Here is a 20,928-nt window from a genome sequence, read left to right as displayed (position 1 = left end):
AGTCAGGGTCCAATTGACCCGGAAAATATTGACCGATCTTTATCAAAACAGTAATGCTCATTCTTTGGCTCGTCCTCCTTCTCCATGTAAAATTTCACGATGTACGCCATAATTACGGCCTCTGGAGCGACCAGAAAAGCCGACAAATATTAAGTATTTGGTCTATTTCATCCCCTAAATATTATCCGATCATTGTCCACAACCCATCCTACATGCAAAATTTTGTGAAGATTGGTCCATAACTGTGGCCAGTACCGTGTTTACAAATTATAATGGACGGACGGACGGACACACATGTCTAGATCGACTCAGCTAGTCGAGATATGACGATCGGTATACTTAAAGGTGGGTCTAGGCGTTACAAACTCTTGGGGCTGCACAAAGCTATAATACCCTAGAACTAATTTAGTACTCTGTGCAAAATTGTGTCTCAATCGGACCAATATTTCCTTGTTCTGAAGTCTAATTTAATATTTAAATTCAATAAAACCATTTTCTGCCCCAGAATCTAGGAAAATAATGTTCGTTTTGGACACTAAATTTATTTCGCTCTTTAAATGAAGAAGAAGACATATGTGATAATCTAGGCAAGGATGCAAAAAATTTAAACCAATTTTAAACCTTGTTAATCCGGAATAATTGGCAATCCTGATTAGGGTCTGTCCATTGTCCACATTAGTGAGATTTTACTGTACTTCACTCAAAACATTTACAAATACAAAGTAAAGCAACATTCATTTTGATACTGTTTTGTCGTATTTTATAGCCGTACTAATAATTTGAATACCATTTTATTTTAATAAAGATATAATAAAAATCAAATTGAAAATTAAGTTGGTATTTTTTGGATTTAGAATAATTTATTAAATTATTCATATAAAACAATTAGGCGTAGACAATAAATAAATTGATATTTTAAATGGGTTCAATAATTCCTTTATTCACTTTATATTTATTATTTTTTAATTTCAATCAATACTCGGTGAAGGTAAAATATTAAAGAAATATATTTAAATAGCACCTTCAAAATGGCGATCAGTATTTGTGCATCTGCATCTGTATGTAAAATGAAGAAGGAAACAAGATAGACACATAGTTACTTTTGAGAATATACTTAGTATTACTTTAAAGATTTATACATGTCCGTCCGTCCGTTCGTTTTTTTTTTGTTTTTCATTTTTGTAATTTTTTTATTATCGGTTCAGAATTACACACATAAAATTAAATAAATAGTATAAATTTTGATATAAATCTTCTCATATTTTAATTTGGCTTCCACATGAACACCACTTCCGGTTGTACACCACTTATTCATCATTCCGAAATTTTATATACGTTTCCAACTCAAAGCTAGAATGATGTGAGACAAGTATTTTAGTTTGTTTTATTTGGTTCAGAGTTAGAAATATCCAAAATATTCTAACTCATCTAATATGTTGGTTATATTTTACCAATAAATATTTTAAATTATTTATTATTGATAAAATATAATCTGCAGCCTGTTAACAATACAAATTATTATTCAATACTATATTATTTTAATGGACATTTTAACGGGTTCAATGATACTCTTATATTTTAAATTATTATTCAGGTTTGTAGAACAATTTGTATATATATTTCAAATAGAAAGAAACCGAAAACCTATTTGTCCAATTTGCCACAAATAACACACAAACAAGTGGTGTGAAACTCGATTATCATATATCGCAATATTAATTATCTAATAGAAATTACTTGGATTTCAAATTTGAACAAGTGAATATAGCGTTAAGTTCGGTCGGGCAATCATAGGTATGCTGACTGTTTCTTGACGAACTATACGCCAGCGAAGGAGTTTGGGAAGTGTGGCTAAAATCTCCGATGTAATCAAAAATGGATGGGATCTATATATCGTTATATGGGGACCTCCGGACCGATTTCATCTAAAAAATTTCAAGAAGACATATTGCGAGAAAATTTTGCACAACATGTCAAATAGAGCGTATTGACACTAGATTGCCGAAGGCGGTCATTTTGACCGCTTTCCAATTTCAAGTTTAAAAGCAACTGTGCATTTAATGACACTTTTTAAAATTTGGTGACTTTTTGTACCTCATAGAATTACGTTTATTATAAAAAATTCACCAAATTAAAAAAAAAGTGTCATTAAATGCACAGTTGCTTTTGTACTTGAAATTGGAAAGCGGTCAAAATGACCGCCTTCGGCGTTCTAGTATTAAGTTTAAAATCGGTTCAGATTTAGATATAGTTCGTAGTGTTTAAAAGTTTTTAATTTTGTAATTATTATTTTAGACCCTCTGCCTGCCGACAGACATTTCGAGGATAGGCTATCTCGGTCCATGTTTAGGTATATCGCATAGTTTTAACTTCTTGGATATTAGGAGACATCCTTGCAAAAAATTATACAGTTGTATCGATAGACCCCATAGTACAATACCTTTTGACTTTCGGTAATTTCGACACTTCTTTCTATCGAATTGATTACAGTTGATAGATTAAATTCTGAAAATTTCCCAACAGAAACATCGTTGGGTTACACAGAATTTAATATGTTCGGTCCTGATAAGGCAGTCAATTTTCCCGACAAAATCTTCTAATATTGTCCCAGAACTAAGTATACACCAAAATAAATAGCCTACACATCATTTTGGGTAAGATTTTTATACCCTTCACCACACTGTGTTGTAGTGTATTATGTCTTTGTGCATATGTTTGTAACAGGCAAAAGGAAACTAGAAAGACCCATGGTTCCTTTTGAGAATATGCATAGATTCACTTTCTGAGTCGATTTATGCAAGTCTGTCCGTCTGTTGGTGTTAAATTGTAAACAAAGTACAGGTCGCATTTATAATCCGATGTGGATGAAATTTGGCACAGCCTTTTTGTTCGGTCCAAGGACGAACCCTATTGAAATTGGGGAAAATCGGTACAGACTTAGATATAGCTCCCATATATATTTTCGCCCGATTTTCTGTAAATGGTGCACTAAAGTCCCCATATGTCTTTCGATTTGCACGAAATTTGGCAGAGCGCACTTAATTGAGTCTAGAATTATGTGTGCTAAGTTTCTGGAAAATCGGTTCAGATTTAGATATAGCTACCATATATATTTTCTTCCGATTTTATGTAATATAATTGAGACAAAATTTTGCACAGCGTACTGAATTACAAAGAGATTGATGTGTGCGAAATTTTTTTGAAATCGGTTCAGATTTATATATAGTTTCGTCCGATTTTATGCAAATGGTGCACCAAAGTCCCAATATTGGTCCGATTGAGACAAAATTTTGCACAGAGCTCTGAATTAGATGCTGATAGATTTATGCGAAGATTTGTTGAAATAGTTTCAGATTTCGATATAGATCCCATATTATTTGGACCACCATACTGCCAATGCTTATCCGATTAAGACAACATTTTGTATATTGTATTGAAGAGCACCTAGGAAGCTATGTTCGTTCTATATTGAATTTAGTCTAGAATGTTTTTGGTTAAGTTTGAAATCGGTTCAGATTTGAATATAGTTCATATATATACTTTGGTCCCATTTTATGTAAATGATGCATCGTATATCCTTTTCTATTTGCACAATATTTTGTTGTTGGAATCGGTTCAGATGGAGATATGGCTCCCAGATATATTTTTGTTGAATTTTATGCAAATGGAAGAGCCTATGTATGTGCAATTTACATGAAATATTGCATAGCGTATTGGATTGAAGTAGTTTCAAGTTTAGATATAGCTTCCATGTAATTCATCCGATTTCATCGAAACGGTAACCCAAATAATTCAAGTTTGTCCGAGTAAGACAAATTAGTGCACAACATGCAAAATGGAACCTAGAATAAAGTGTATTAGATTTTGTGTCGTGGTATATTTTGGATACCGCCCATACATATTTTGCTCGATTTCATACACATGATTGAAATTAAATTTTTCATAAACTTCAGAATGGTATGTGTATGTGATGTAATACCTTGGTGAGTATATGCAAACCCCGGGAGCAAAAATTCGCCATAGGTCGGAGATCATTTTTTTCTGACGACCCTTTTATACATGAAGAGATTGCTTCATATTTTGATTTGTAGTCATTGCATGTATTTTTGGAGATTAAATTTTGCCAGTAAAATAGAATGAGGAATAGAATGAGTCTTTTCATCAGGAATTTATTGGCCCGGACCCAAATATCACAAGATGTGGTTTTTCATCCTCGCAATGTTTGTCCAAATTATTGATAGGCCATATAAGGCACAAAACTGCTTTCGAGGAAGAAAGAACCGGGTTTTTTGAGTTTTGAACCAGATATTCAGATCATTTTTAGTTTGAGTCTCACTTTTTTAAATTTGCAGTATTTTAGAAGATATAAAGAAAGTATATCTTATGCTGGAAGATATAATAGCAGTCCCACTAAATGTTAACGATATTTTTAATTTTCTTTTAAAGATGTTCGGTTTTATTCGTTTTGTAAATCGATTATAACATAATATTATTTAAACAACCACATAACCGCCATTGGCAGCATATTGGGTGCCAACTTCATTGCCGTGATAATCGTTGTTGTAAGCGGCTGGGGCAGCATAACTGACAGCTGGAGCAGAGGCAGCATGGGCGTTGCCAAAACTTTGCGTGACAGCAGCAGGTGCCGAATATCGAGGAGCTGGTGCAGATGCTGCAAAATGTTGGGTGGCAGCAGGGGCGGCATAACGTGGAGCTGGAGCTGCATGGCGAGGAGCTGGTGCTGAAGCGGCTTGAACAAAACCAACCGAGTGGCCGCCGCCATGGCCATGATGAACAGCTGGAGCAGAATAACGAGGAGCTGGAGCAGATTGTGCATGAGCAACTCCTGCAGAATGACCTCCACTGTGGCCATGAACAGCAGCTGGGGCAGAATAACGAGGAGCAACAGCTGGTGCGGAATAACGAACAGCTGGAGCAGATTGAGCTTGAACGAATCCTGCAGAATGACCACCACCATGTACGGCGGCTGGGGCGGAATAACGAGGAGCAGGTGCAACAGCTGGAGCGGAATAACGAACAGCTGGAGCAGATTGTGCTTGAACGAATCCTACAGAATGACCACCACTGTGACCATGGACAGCAGCAGGGGCTACGTTAATTTGAGGACTTGCGGCTGAGGAGAAACGATGTGAAGCACCATGTGAAACTGCTGCTGGTGCAGCATAATGGGGAACTGGAACTGATGCTGCAGCATAGTGAGGAGCTGGAGCCACTTGACGTGGTGCAGGGGCAGCATAATGAGGTGCTGGAGCAGAAGCCGCAAAATGGGGAGCTGAAGCCACAGGATGAGGTGCTGCTGCCACATGGCGGGGAGCTGGAGCTACAGCCGCAGGAGCTGCAAATCGAGGAGCTGGGGCTGAGGCGGCCTGACTGAAACCTCCAGATGGGAAACCACCACTATGGCCATGAGAAACTGCAGCAGCAGCTGGAGCGGCATAGTTGACAACTGGTGCAGAAGCCGCTTGGACAAAGTTAGTTTTGATAGGTGCAGCTCTCAGCGCAGAAATACTCGAGGCACTGCCCTCATGGGGAGGTAAATATTGGTTACTTATGCCATGTGCAAAGGACAGGGAGAGCAAAGCAACAAAGCAAATAATAATGGTTTTCTAGAAAAATCGCAAATACATTAAATATTATTGGCGCCCATTAGACATTCCCGATTATATTGCTTACCATTTTAGAGCTGCTACCGTTCTTAGGATTAAATATCTTCGAACTGATGTTTTATTCCAATAATTCTTTGACTTTTATACAAAATTCTTCTTTCGATCACAACAATATATCGATAATGAAGATTTCAATATCCGCTTGATATTGAATAGATCGGTTAACATTTATCAATTTGACATAGTCGAAAATTATTGAATATTGAATATTGAATACTAGACATCATTTACTGCACATGCGTGCCTGGTAATGCAATTATAATTAAGAATCAATGTTTGTAATCAAATTATCTTTTAAAATCGTTGTGCGATTGTTTCTTTAGGACACGTTTTGTGATTGGTTTGTTATTTTCAATAATTCTAGAATTCTATATTCTCTACTTACCATTTGACAATATAGATGAAATGTATTAGATAATACGGGCCATTGTATTGTTCCTGTAATTGCCATCCGTTATTGCATCGTTTTCAAGTTTATTACAGCAAATCCCGTTTGGAATCAAAATTAATCGCTTCTACATTTTGTTTGTGTTTTTAAAACGTATTTTGAATACAAACGTTTAAGCTTTCGTCAAGGAATAATGTATTGAAACGTTGGTTCTATATACGTACAGATATAATAATGGCGTTAAATTTACTTTAGCTGGATCAGACAATATGTCACCATTACTGAAGTATCCATCTAAATAATTTTATGCTCATGAGTGTATACCATGCGGAATGTAAAAAACTCCATTAAACTTCCTTTCATTAGGAACTTTCGAATAATGAATTTTTATAATACTTAACTAGAAATTCAAATATAAACATTTAGTCCGTCACTTACACGACATTCGGAGCAAAGAAAACCAGTAAGGAAATTAATAAAGTCGGACTGGGCCGACTCTATGATACCCTTCACCACTTTGGGTACATTGTACATATGTATCCTAACAATTGCATGTCAATGTCCGAAGTAGCATAGAGGGAAATTGAACGAATTTAAATATGTGATATTTATCTATAATGGAACGGACTAATATAAATCCATACACCTGTCATTCTCCAACTAATTGCAAATGGAACACCATTTACATAAAATCGGACGAAAATATATATGGGAGCTACATATAAATATGAACCAATTTTCAAAAAACTTAACGCACATCGTTCTACACTGAATTTAGTACGCTATGCCAAATTTCGGGCGAATCGGAAGATATATAGGGACTTTTACATTAAATCGGACGAATATATATAAAGGATCTATATTTTTTAAATGATTATTTATATTCTTTCGAGTCGAGCTTAATGATATAAGTTTTGCAATGAAAAGTAAAGCCAGGAGAAGAACCTATTTTGTTTTAAAGATGTACGTACCCACCATTATGCGACGCGTTTTGCCGTTTGTTAAGCGGCTCATCAGACATATTGGGATATGTGGCTTAACAAAGATAATTTGTATTTATTCCGCCCTGATGCGAAACTTGCATATGCGAATTAAATTCAAATTTGTCAAAGTTCGATATTTGTCTTCATTCTAGGAACAGTCTTTTTCAAAGCAGATTTTTTGTTGTAGCGATGGATAATTAATCCACACACCTACAATTGCTTCCAATTGCTTTGGAAGTGTGTTGATGGCTCAGAACGTTAAGTGGTCTGGCAACATTTGGCAAGGAGCTATATCTAAATCTGAACCGATTTTTCCCAATTTCAATAGGGTTCGTCCTTGGGCCAAATAAGTGACCTATGCCAAATGACGGACACACGGACGGACATGCATATATCGACTCAGAAAGTGATTCTATGCATATTCTCAAAAGGAACTATGGGTCTATCTCGTTTCCTTTTGGGTCTATCTCGTTCCCTGTACCACAGGGTGATGAAGGATGAAGGAAGATCAAAACGTCTCCAAATAGGAGAATTTTCTTCTCGGATTCAATAACAATTAATATTTACATCCTTCACCACATTGTAGTGCATATAATAATTTTCTGAGTTGATTGGCTTGTTCGATTCCATGATATTTCACAATGGTTAATTTCGTCAAATAATATTTCATAAATGGATTTTACTGTAATTAAATTAAATTGATTATTCCTATAATGATTAGGCTTTTATTCAAAATTAGAATAAAATTATTATTCTTGATGCCATTCTACGGCATAAGTAGAGAAGTAACCTGCTTGTTTTTTAATAATAAATATTCATTGATCTATGAATTTACGGTAACCTTGATCGCAAGTTGACAATACAGGTCATTGCTGTGGGCCTTGACAAATATCTTTGTATTGTTATGGATTTTGTTTTTTAAGAGTATTTCGGGAAATTAATATGGATATTGGATAAAAACAAAATTTTACTCTAGTAAAGTGATAACATTAATTGTTATTGATTAATTTGTTAAAATGTACTGATATCTCTATAAATTGGTGGGGGATATTTTTTCACTTGTTGAAAATTTATTTGCATAAATTCACACCTAATAATATTATATTCAATAAATGGAAACAAACATTTTGTTTATCTACATAATTAACTATTTTTTTTATTTTTTATGAATATGCATATAATGTTTTATTTATTTAATTTATGTTAATCTATCGGCTTAGCATAAATATGAAATAAATATTTTAACCGTATTTTTTAAAAAAATAAACGAGTTTTCATGATTTGATACCTTTGATAAAACATTGTCTTAGGTCGGTGATTCACGTTTCAGCGCAAAAAATTAATTTGAAGATTATCGCCAATATATATATATATATATACATTAGGTTGGGGAAGAAGAAATCCCTTTTTTCGGCAGATGGCTGTACTGATAGATTTTCGTGAAGTATCGATCAAAGATTTATGCTCGTTGGAAGGGAGACATTTCGCAATAATAAAATTAGTTTGCTGTTTTTTGTTTGGTGCATTCAGTTGTGAGTTATTGTGTGTTAAAAATAGAAGTGAACAAAATTTTAATGTCTTTCTTCGACAAATGCGAAAATGCAGGCCGAAACTATATCAGCCTTTTTGAAGGAACATTGAGATCAAACGAACTTAAATATGTGATCTTCATCTAAATTTAAACCGACTAACATCAATCCCTACATATGTCTTTCTGCAACCTATGCTAAATTTTGTATGTCGATTTAAAGCAAACTTGACTCACGCTATTTGGTATGCTGCACGGCATAAAATTTAATATCAATCAGACATCTATTGGTTATTTGGTGTATAATTAACATTAATAGGTCGAAATTATATATGGAACCTATGCTATATCTATACCTGAACCGATGTCAAGGAAACTTTCCAGAGATTAATGTATATTAACTTCAGTACGTTGTGTCAATCGGACTAGCTAAGGATTTTTAGTGCACTTACATAAAATCGGACGACAATATATATGGGAGCTATATCTAAATCTGAACCGATTTTCATTAAATTTAGCACACATTATTATAAATGCAATTCTGTACGCTGTGCCAAATTCCGTGCAAATCGAAAGATATATAGGGACTTCAGTACACAGTTTACATAAAATCGGACAAAATTATATATGGGAGCTATATTAAAATCTGAACCGATTTTCACGAAACTTTGCACACATTATTCTAGGCCTAATTTAAAACGCTATGCCATAATTCGTGCAAATCAAATGATTTGCAGGGACTTTGGTGCACCATTTACCTAAAATCGAGTGAAACTATATATGGGAGCTATATCGAAATCTAAAACGATTTTCAGTACGATATTCAAAAATTCGTGCAAATCGGATGATTTTCAGGGACTTTGGTGCACCATTTACTTAAAATTTACCCAGGCGAAAGTATATGAGAGATATAACTAAATCTGAACCAATTTCACGAAACTTAGCACACATCATTCTAGACTTAATTCAGGTGGCTATAACAAATTTCGTGTAAATCAAAAGACTTTTGTGAACCATCTAAATCTATGCCGAAATATTTCGAAATTTTGAGGTGGTGTTAAAAACTCATTGGACCACACGAACCTATAATACAACATAGATTGTATGCCAATTTACATACAATGCGTCTCGTTTATGAAGTCTTTGAACATTTTTTGGGAAATCGTTTTACCCATTAAAAACGTAAAATGTCTATATAAATTCCTGGAAACATTTTAAAAATATATACCAGCATCCTATAACTATACATAGTATGGTGCATATAGAGGTTGATTTTTACATATTTTATGAGACTATGCCAAAATTGGACTGAGCGGATGGACCATATACCATATACCAAATGTGGTACAGCTTATCATTTTATGTTTTTTTTATTGGTATCAATTTTTTTCAACTTTGAAACCACTGTAAATTGTGAATTGAAATACTTGAAACAAATATATTCTCAAATTAAATAAGAAAGCTTTCGTGTTAAGACCAGTTTTATTCAAATTCAAATACTATTGGTACTGTTAATAGAGTATGTTGCTGAAAGCTTAACAGTATAACAGAGGGTTTAGTTTCACATCAATGCAATAGATGGTGGTAGTGCAAAAAGCTAAGCAGAGTTGGAAATCGCAATCTAAATCGGACACCTGCTAAATATCTGAGAAACATGAGGGGTTTGGTGCACCATTTACCCAAAAAAAGAATATCTGCAGCTCCTCCACAGGAATAAGAATACCTGCAGCGCTTCTTCAGGAAGAAGAATACGTGCAGCTCTTCCACAGGAAGAAGAATACCTACAGTTCTCCTCTAGCAAGAAGAAGACCTCCAGCTCTCCTATAGGAAGAAAAATACCTCCAGCATTTCTATAGGAAGAAAATTGCATGCAGCTCTCATATAGCAAAAAGAATACCTCCAGCTCTTCCATAAGAAGAATAGCTGCAGCTCTTCCACAAGAAGAAGGATACCTGCAGCTCTTCCACAGGAAGAAGAATACCTACAGTTCTCCTCTAGGAAGAAGAAGAGCTCCAGCTCTCCTATAAGAAGGAGAATACCTCCAGCTCTTTCAAAAGAAGCCGAATATCTTCAGCTATTTTAAAGGAAGAAGAATACCTGCAGCGTTACATCCAAATCTGAACCGATTTCAACGAAACTTGCCACAAGTTAGGTTATACTACATCTGTACATTTTTCAGAATTGTGTTCCAATCGGCCATATTATTGGGCTTTGGTGCACTATTTGCACAAAATCGGACGAAAATATATAAAAGAGCTATATATAAATCTGAACCGATTTTAACCAAACTTGACACAAGTTAATTTATAGCAACTTCAGTACGCTGTGAAAAATTTTGTGCCAATCGGCATACCTTTGGGTCTTTGGATTTACCACTATGTCAAGGGTATAATTATGACGGATCATTGGTTGGTGAAAAAAAGTTTTTTATTGGCTAGGAATTGAAATTCCAAATAACAAACACTTTGGTTGGTAAAAACAGTAGAGGGTATAATAATATTTTATTAACAATATTTTCTCCGAAGAACGATGTTATTTTAAATTACCAAAATAATTAAATTCGGGCTTACATTCAAAGTTCGAATTAAAAAATATACTTCAAATTAGAACAACAGCAAGACCTTGGATTCCACAAATTCTAACTTGTTCGGCAACCGCAAATGGTTATGGTAAAAAGTTGTCATAAATCTGATTCACTATATTATGATGCTATTTCAAAATAGACCTGTTCTAACGTTTGAAAAATAACATTAAAATAGTTGTATTCCCCTTCGAAATGATAGAACAAATTGTAGTTATCAGTCTATGTTTTATTATTATTTTTTAATTTTGTATCGATATTGATTCGCACTACTTTGGTATGCATTAGATTGTATGCCTGGATTAAGTAAAATTTGACTACCAATATTTAATGGTTGTAAATAGCCTCCCTGTGGATACACTCCACTATTTGTAATGTACTGCTGAGCAGGAGTAGATGAAACAACTGGGTTCACATGTTGGTAGGGTACATAAGATGGAACATAAGTACCAGTATTTCCATATTGTATAACTGATGCTGTTGGAACTATAATTCTAGCGACAGCGTGAGGAACAAAATTATAAATTCCTTGATAATATATAATTGGGCTGGAAGGATAATATTGATATGCTGGAACAGGAAAAGCTTGTATATATCCCCCTTGGCCACTACCTTGGATACTTCCAAATGAACTCGTGCCATAATACTGTGACGATGGAACTAGAACAGAACTACCTTGACTAGGGTATTGTGCGACAGGAGTGGGACCCGGTACGACAACAGCAAAAGCTGGAGCTGCATTAGCATAGGGCAGACTGGGAATTGTGACACCTTGACTGTATGAAAAAGCACTAGGATTATTGGAGGTTATTGGTACAGGAAATCTAGGTAACACATTGTTGGCAGCTGGTTGTTGGACTGGGGCAGTACTTTGGGCTGCTTGTGAAGCAGTATTTATCGTAATTTCCACAGTCGCTTTATCATTTGTTGAATTATTTTCGGCTTGGCATAATGTTATGCATATTAAAACTGCAACCGCTGAGATGAGTAGCTTCTAAACGATAAAACTTGATTAAAGAAAATTTTATATCAACAAAACAGATTGCTTACCATAATTTCAGCGGAAACCTGTCTCCAAATGATAGTTCCTGTTTACTGAATGAAATGTCTATAACTGATGCAAATATTGAACACTCTAATAATTTTTAAAAACAATACTAGATCATTTGTTCATGCTTGTCACAAAAAAAAAATCAAAAAATAAAATGAAATGGATGAGAGTGAAACATCCATAAGGAGAGAATATCTAATGTGAATAACAAAATACAAACTGCAAGATAGAAACTTGTCGTTTGCAGTGTGTCTGGGAAATTAATTTAAAAAACCGAACCTGTAAAGTAAGCTCCAGGGGCGTACGCAGAGCGGGGGACAATCTTTTCCCATCGAAAGTCGTGTAAGTGTCTGATGTTGATTTTAATGAAGCTTAATAAATGTTCTTTCCTAAGATGTTGGTGGTATGGGTACAATATTATGTGATCTATATCGATATATAAACCTAATTCAATCAAATCAAACACCTATGATTCGACAATATATTACAAATTTCATGTCAATCGCATCAACTTAGGGATTTTCATCAGAAATTAGAACAATTTGCAACAACGTAATGCACACGTCATTATTGGGTCAAGCTGTGCAAAATTCCGTCTCAGTCAAAAACAAGTGAAACCAGTTAGGAAAGTAGTAAAGTCGGACTGGGCCGACTATATGATAGCCTTCACCACTTTGGGTATATTGTACATATCGCGCATTTGCTGCAAGACAGGCACGACTCAAAAACAAAAAAAGGAAAACGTTTTGCAGAAAATGTGTTTTAAGTTTTCAGTTTACTCACACTTTATATGGGACAGAGGAACTTCTACAGCTTCTCAATTAGGGTGTGTAAGATATATTCATATGAATTTTTTACACAGCATGAGGTCTATAATAGCGAACAATCGTGCATCATTAACTCGAAAATCACGTTTCTTGAGTTATGCCTTGCAGCATATGAGCAATGTATATCCTAACAATTTCATATCGATCTTCCCTCGAAGGAACATACCCATGCCTTTTTGCAACCTATGCTAAAGTTTATCTCTTTCCGAAGCTTGCGTACTATTGTACAAATTTATGGAAATCGATTTATAACAAACATGAAATACGCTATGCAGTATGCCCCACGGTTAAAAAAATAATCTCAATCAGACATACATATGGCACCAATTTCATCAAAACTCAACGTGTCAATTTGACAAACATTAGGAGTTTGGTGCACCATTTACCTAAAATAGGACGAAAGTATATATAAGAGAGCTATATCTAAATCTGAACCGATTTTCTCCAATAGGGTTCGTCCTTGGGCCAATTAAGTGACCTGTGGCAAATTTCATCCAAATCATAAATGCGATCTGTACTTTGTTAACAAAAATACATGGACGGACGGACGGACAGACGGACATGCATAAATCGATTCAGAAAGTGATTCTATGCATATTCACAAAAGGAACCATGGGTCTATCTCGATTATTTTTGGCTGTTGCAAACATATGCACAACGACACAATACCCTGTACCACAGTGCGGTGAAGGGTATAAAAAGGGGGTTATAAGGGGACCACCCCTAAAAGGGGGCGAATATTAATAATTTTTGGGAGGGAGGTTTGTTACCATATACGACTAAAAAAAAACAAATTACAAAGAATTTGCAAAATACCGAAATTCAATGTTCAAAAAATACATGGACGGGCGGACAGACAGACAGACGGACATGCACAAATCGACTCAGAAAGTGATTATATGCATATTCTCAAAAGAAACCATGGGTCAATCTCGATTATTTTGGCCTGTTACAAACATATGCACAAAGACATAATACTCTGTACCACAGTGTGGTGAAGGGTATAATAAGTAAATATGTTTCAAAGACATATTGACGAGCAGGAACATTAAATTACTGTCAAAATATTAATATTAAATTCCTAATATTTTCACCAAAGAGTATTGACATTAATTAGCAATGACATCATCCATCTGTCAAGACTTCCGATGTAAGGAATAATGGGGGATATACCAAAAAGTGGATCAATACCGACAATTGTACTAAGCGATTGTTGTAAGCCATAATGCTGAAATTTATTATGGTTTATAACAGGATTTGTGTAAATAACTCTTGTTTATAGACATCGTATTGGGGCCGTCCTTTTCCAACTAGTAATTAAATATGACCTCAATAAACATTAACAACATTAACGCGGAAAGGGAATACAAAAAATATTCCACATTTACTTCCATTTAGCACTTTTCGAACACATAATAACACATTTTCAAGACTACCTCCATATCACCACCACTAAATTTAGTACCAGTTAGAACAAAAACCCCTTTGGTATTTCTTTCTAACTCTCCGTCAGTGACACTCATTCCATTCTAGGTCTTCGCGTTCGCCTAATACAAAGGGTACCATATTTGCTACATTTTAGTACTTTTCGTTCGCTTCTAGTTCGAATTTCCAAAAAAGTCAGCCTTATCTCACGCCTACACACCGAAAACAACCCACACTCAAAATTTCAAGCTTCTAGCTTCAGCCGTTTTGTCTGGGCTCTATGCTCTTTTATATATAGATAATATGGCAAGAAATATAGTAACACGAGATATAATTCAGCAGCCTCTATATTTATTAAAGTCTATTTCTTGTGAACGTAACCACCATTAGCAGCATATTTAGCACCTCCAAATTCTACTTGAGCAGTTGTCTGACTAGGAACTGTACTTGCAGCAGCAGCTCCTACTTGAGCCTGAATTTGAGCTGGTATAAAATAGTTGAAAGCTGGAATAATATAACTAAAACTTGGAATAACGCTGGCTTGGGGATATGCAGCTTGGGAGGCGAATTGAATTGCAGGGGCAGGAGCAGTTTGCAGGGATACGGCGGACGGAGCTGCAACTTGACCACTGTGATGATGATGTTGATCCTCATGCTGATGGTGTGAGTGATCTGCTTCATGATAATGTTCATGATGATTAGAATCACTAACAGTCGGAGCCGCATATTGATTATAATTACTGCTACCAGCACTTTCATGGCCTTGGTGATTTCCAACATAGATAACGTTGTGACCACCATTGTGGACGTGGGTGATAACAGCTGGAGAAGAACCAGCAGTGTTTTGGCCATCGGAATATGAGGCAGAGTTTTGTGTCCCGGAGCTACCATTCTCGGTTGCTGCAGAACCGCTGCGGTGTGCAGTATTTAAAGATGTATCAGGAACACCATAACTTGTTGCTGGAGGTAAAAATTGTTGACTAGGTTTTGAAATATGACTCGCCGTATGACTATTACCATGATGAGGTGGTAAATACAGTTCACTTACATCCGTTCGAACGAAGGATGATGAACTCATCAGCAGGACAGCAACTAAGAGTAATATTTTCTAAAATTAAATTTATTATGAAATTGTCTAAAAATTTTATTTTTTGTTATTGAAAATATTACTTACCATTTTGCTGTTATATTTCGATCCAATTTAGTACAAAATCTGCAAGAAAATAAACGCCAGCTTTGACATAAAAACCATTTTTATACACAATAATAAAATGAAATTATTAATTAGGCATTGAAATTGCGGTATATACCGGATTATTGATCTAGAAATGCATCGGTTTTCAAAATATTATTATTATTTCTAAACTGGTAATTCCCATCCGTTGCAGATGGTTTTTAATAATTGCTTCAAGAAAACATGTAAATAGATTGGAAACAAACAGACCTACACATTATTAGCGACAGGTTGGGAAGGAATCCCATATTTAAAACATAAAATACTTATTGTTTTATAATTTCAATTGCTTTCGTTTGTGTAGTCGGTATATGAAATATGCGCTATGGGTATCTTGGAAAAAAGTGAGTAGATTTGCATAACTCCTTAAGCATAACAAATTCTGATCTGATTGCAATTGCAGCTACCCAAACAAACATGTAAATCTAATTTAAACATTAAAATGGAAAACCTAGTGGTAAAGACCCCATTACCCCGTCAGTCTTTTGATTCTTTTGTGTTCTCATTAAGTAACATATCCTTCTACCAAAAATTAACAATATTGGTACACTTTTTACGTCAGCACCAATATAACGGTATCTCCCACATATATGTATTTTGGGTTTATGTGTGTGGGACATGGTTCAACAAAATTGCCTGTAATTTGGTACTTGGAATCATGTAGAAAATTGTATAGAAAACCTTCCTATTACTAATCATCAATATTGGATTCATTATACCCTTCACCACACTGTGGTACAGGGTATTACGAACCCTATTGAAGGGTATCATATAGTCGACCATGTCCGACTTTCCTACTTTCCTTACTGGATTTTACGATAGCCTTAATATATGGGTACTGGCTATTATTCGGTGGTTTAGTGCTTTTCTTTCTTTCTCATTCGGTGTCAAATCTTAATACCAAAAATTTAGCATGAAACAGAGGTATTTTTACGAAGTTTTTAACCACCAGTCCCATCTGTTTAATTTAGTATTATTTAAAGTATTTGGCACATGCCAAACAGACCATATGATACCCTAGGCAACTAGCACCGAGCGCTCAGATTCTCCCTTTTAGATGTCAACAGCGGCATCATATGACCCGCTAAATACAGACCTTCATTATCATAACAGCCATTCTAATTAGTTGGTAAGACGCTCACTGGTTTTCATTGCATTTAGAAATCATACAATATTTCATATCCTTGTTATTTTGGTGTTTGTTAACTGTTTGACAAATGACGCATTTTGGTAGCACCGGTTATAATTGATTTTCTAATTTATACTTAGCAATGCTGAAAGGCGAATTAATATATTTTCAAAACATACTCATATTTCATCACCCGACTTATCCCATTTGGATGTTTGTATTTCAGGTGTACTTGTATTGCTGTGCGTATTTATTTTAGAATTGGATAAAACCAACATTTTACATTGAAATATTAATTAAACAATTATATAGACCTTTGTCATTATTATTTTACTGACGATGCCCCAGATCACATAAGACTAACCAAATTTGAACAGATTTAAATCAAATTGGAATTTCGCTATTTTACGGAAGTCCGTGCTAAATTTTCTCAACACTCATCACTTAACACTCATGTAACATGCAAAATGTTCCTTTTCAAAACATCATTAAAATAACATTCTGCATGCATGTCCGTCCGTGTGTTGATATTAAATTGTGAACAAAGTACAGGTTGCATTTATGATCCAAATAATATGAAATTTGATACAACTCATTTATTTGGCATATGGGCGAACCCTATTAAGATTGGTGAAAATCGGCAATTAGTGCGCACTAATGTCCAATGTTTATTCTATAATCACTAAAGTTTGCGCAACATATCTAGAATGACTTTTGTAATAATAGATATATATATATATATATAGGTTCACCCGATACCACAATAGTTCACCCAAGCCAGAATGTTTTTAGTAAATAGTTTTCTGTAACACGATTTGTTATCCAATAAGAATTGAAAAAACAAAACAAATTTGTTGGTAATTTGGTTAATAAATTTGCCAAAATTCCTCATAATACCGAGACTTCATTTTATACTCTCCTTAATGACATATTGGTCCCTAAAAAGTGTATTAATATCTATATTTTTTGGTACCTAAAATACCAAATTGTACATAATTCAGATGTAATATCATTGGGATCGTGGAATGCCAAAATACAGCCACTTCAATAAAAAAACCCAGTAAGGAAAGTAGTAAAGTCGGACGGGGCTATATGATACCCTTCACCACTATGGGTATATTAAACAGCATTATTAACATGAAATTGGATGAAATAAAATATGTGATATTTATCTAAATGTGAATCGGACTAAATTATATAAACATGTCATTCGTTGTGACAAAAGTATGAAAATCGACTTCTAGATAACGTAACTACGTTATTCTAGGCTCAATTTTGTACGTTGTGCAAAATTTGATGTCAATCTGACAAACATGAGGAGTTTGATGTACAATTTACTTAAAATCTGACGAATATATATATATATATATATATATAGCTATACCCAAATGTGAAACGATTTCAACGAAACTTATCACAGGTTAAGTTATATTAAGTTCGGTACGTGTAGTTCCTATCAGCCATATATTGGTTTCTTGGTGCGTCAATTACTTCATATCAGCTATATCTAAATCTTGACCGATTTTTACGAAACTTGGCATACAAAATTCTGGACTAAATTCAGTACGTTATGCAACATAAGAACTTTGACACATTATTTAAATTAAATCGGACGAAAAAATATATATCTAGATCTGAACCGATTTTCACGAAACTTGGCAGACATCGCTCTAGGCTCAATTCAATACGACATGCCAAATTTCGTGCAAATGGGAAGATATATAGGGATTTTGGTGCACCATTTACATGAAATCAGACGAAACTATATATGGAAGCTATATCTAAATCTGGGCCGATTTTCATGAAACTTGGCAGACATCATTATAGGCTCAATTCAGTACGTTATGACAAATTTCGTACAAATCGAAAGATATATAAGGACTTTGGTGCACCATTTACCTTAAATCGGACGAAACTATATATGGGAGCTATATCTAAATCTGAACTGATTTTCCCGAAACTTGGCACACATCATTCTGGACCTAATTCCGTACTCTGTGCCAAATTTCATGCAAATCGAAAGATATATAGGGACTTTGGTGCCCCATTTACCTTAAATCGGACGAAAATCTGAACCGATTTTTCCCAATTTCAATAGGGTTCGTCCTTGGGCCAAATAAATGAGCTGTACCAAATTTCAGCCAAATCGGATAATAAATGCGTACTGTACTTTGTTTACAATTTAACATCAACAGACAGACTGACGGACAGACGGACGGACGGAAATGTATAAATCGACTTAGAAAGTGATTCTATGCATATTCTCAAAAGGAACCATGTGTCTATCTCGTTTATTTTTGCCTGTTACAAACATATGCACAATGACATAAAACCCTGTACCACAGTGCGGTGTAAGGTATAAAAATACTTTCAAACCTTCAGTATTGCCGCTGAAACTTTGTTTGCATTGGCAGCCTCCAAAAGCCCGGAATGCAAACCTTTCATTTTATTTAACGTAGTTTTTTATTATTCGTGGTTCATTTAACGTATATATTTTTTTAGTATCTAACGTTCTACCGTAGTAGTATATTAATTAGTAGTCAATATAAACATCCAATGCCATTTTCCTTGCAACAGATATATTTGAAACAATTATTTTGGTGTACAATTTACAAATGGACAACTAAATCATTTGTGACGCAAATAATCGGTACGAGTGTAATAAGTTGCGGGACGTACATAGGTAGTAGTTACTGGAGTCAATGGACGGACATATTGAACAACGGGTACAGATGCAGCCTGGACATAGGTTCTGGTTACTGGTGCAGTCACAACGGCGGGAGCTACTGGTACAGAATAACGAATAACTGGTGCCGATGCAGCGGGATATAAGAAAGCCGCTTGAGCGACTGAGACCAAAACAGCCAAAGCAAAAATTGTGAGTTTCTAAAAGCAATAAAAAAGGATATGTGTCAATCCTTGTAATATTTAAAATAATATAATCTCTTACCATTTTGTATGTACAATAAGATTCAGATCTTTCGAGGAAGTGACACAATTTTACAAATGTTATTCTAATATATATACATATTCAATTCATTGTGAGCTTACAATTGCAAAATTAAATAATTAATAATATATTATAATTCGTTGAATTTCTTAATTTTGTCTAATAAATCATTCAATTTTGTACAATTCTTAATTGACAGTGTCATCGTCTTGTTAGTCTATTTAATGTAGATATTATTTGATTTTGTCAAATTTAATAACAATTTTGCATCGATTAAATTTTGTAATTAAGCTTCTGGTAGCTTGCTTGATTATTTATATTAGCATTAATAAAAATATTTAATTGAATGACCCCTAATTATTTTAAAATCCCTCAATTCATTCATAATGTTATAGATTTTATGATATGGCTCGACATTTGGGATTAATATTTGATTGAAAACATTTAAAACCTGTGGATAGGCTTTTTGTATGATATTGACGTTTTGGGTTAAGTTGCCGGGAGAAAATTGTCAATATTTTGGAAGTCGATGGTATCCATACCCAATTCCCAAACGTAAAACCTAAGCATACGTGGATCAAAGTGGAGTGCCTGATCGGACTCCGATACTGAAAGTGGCCTATATACTGACCTACAACTTGAAAATGCGACCTGAGCACATTGTTCAAGTACAACATAGAACGTTGCTGATGTAAGGGTATAAAGAACCCCAGGTTTATCCATTCCTTAATAGTTTTGGGCATTGCAAAACCGGCATCACACTGTATTTTGAATAATGATTTGGTTTTAGATGTTATAAAGCCAGAATTAATTATAGGCGGATGATCCTTAAAATTCATGGAAATGATGAGTTCGATTGATCGTTACGATCGATCCCACTTGCGGTTCGGTTGATAAGTCGAAGCTGACCTTAGATCTTAAACATGCCGAAAAATGCCTAAGGCCTTTGGGTAGGATCTATTTTAAAACATGGACCTGTATTGGGAAGGTTTTTTTATTCACCAGGTATCCGCAATGACAAATTACTGCAAATTCGTTAGCTAAATGCGGCTAAAAAGATAGAGTTTTAACCCTCCAAATACTCGGATTACTGAATTGCAGCACTTCGGTGGAATTTTTATTTTGAACAACATTTTATTCTGATG

The 20,928-nt window shown here is 34.8% G+C and overlaps 1 protein-coding gene across 1 annotated transcript; it reads right to left on the bottom strand.

Moving 5' to 3' along the window:
- Positions 1-4,485: 4,485 nt before the first annotated feature.
- On the bottom strand, positions 4,486-19,278 carry LOC133326708 (TSC22 domain family protein 1-like). Its single transcript, XM_061535326.1, has 4 exons — positions 19,210-19,278; positions 14,847-15,578; positions 11,745-12,161; positions 4,486-5,627 (listed from the first exon to the last, which is right to left on the bottom strand). Exons 1-4 carry the CDS (start codon positions 19,276-19,278, stop codon positions 4,494-4,496), a joined length of 2,352 nt encoding a protein of 783 aa, XP_061391310.1. The 3' UTR covers positions 4,486-4,493.
- Between the last annotated feature and the right edge of the window lie 1,650 nt (positions 19,279-20,928).

The sequence above is a fragment of the Musca vetustissima genome, unplaced genomic scaffold (genome assembly GCF_032173495.1).
Source record: "Musca vetustissima isolate MV318-11 ecotype Yass unplaced genomic scaffold, APGP_CSIRO_Mvet_v1 utg24930, whole genome shotgun sequence".
In the NCBI taxonomy this organism is placed as follows: domain Eukaryota; kingdom Metazoa; phylum Arthropoda; class Insecta; order Diptera; family Muscidae; genus Musca; species Musca vetustissima.
Note: the sequence above shows the minus strand (reverse complement) of the source record. Positions and strands in the feature narration are given on the sequence as shown.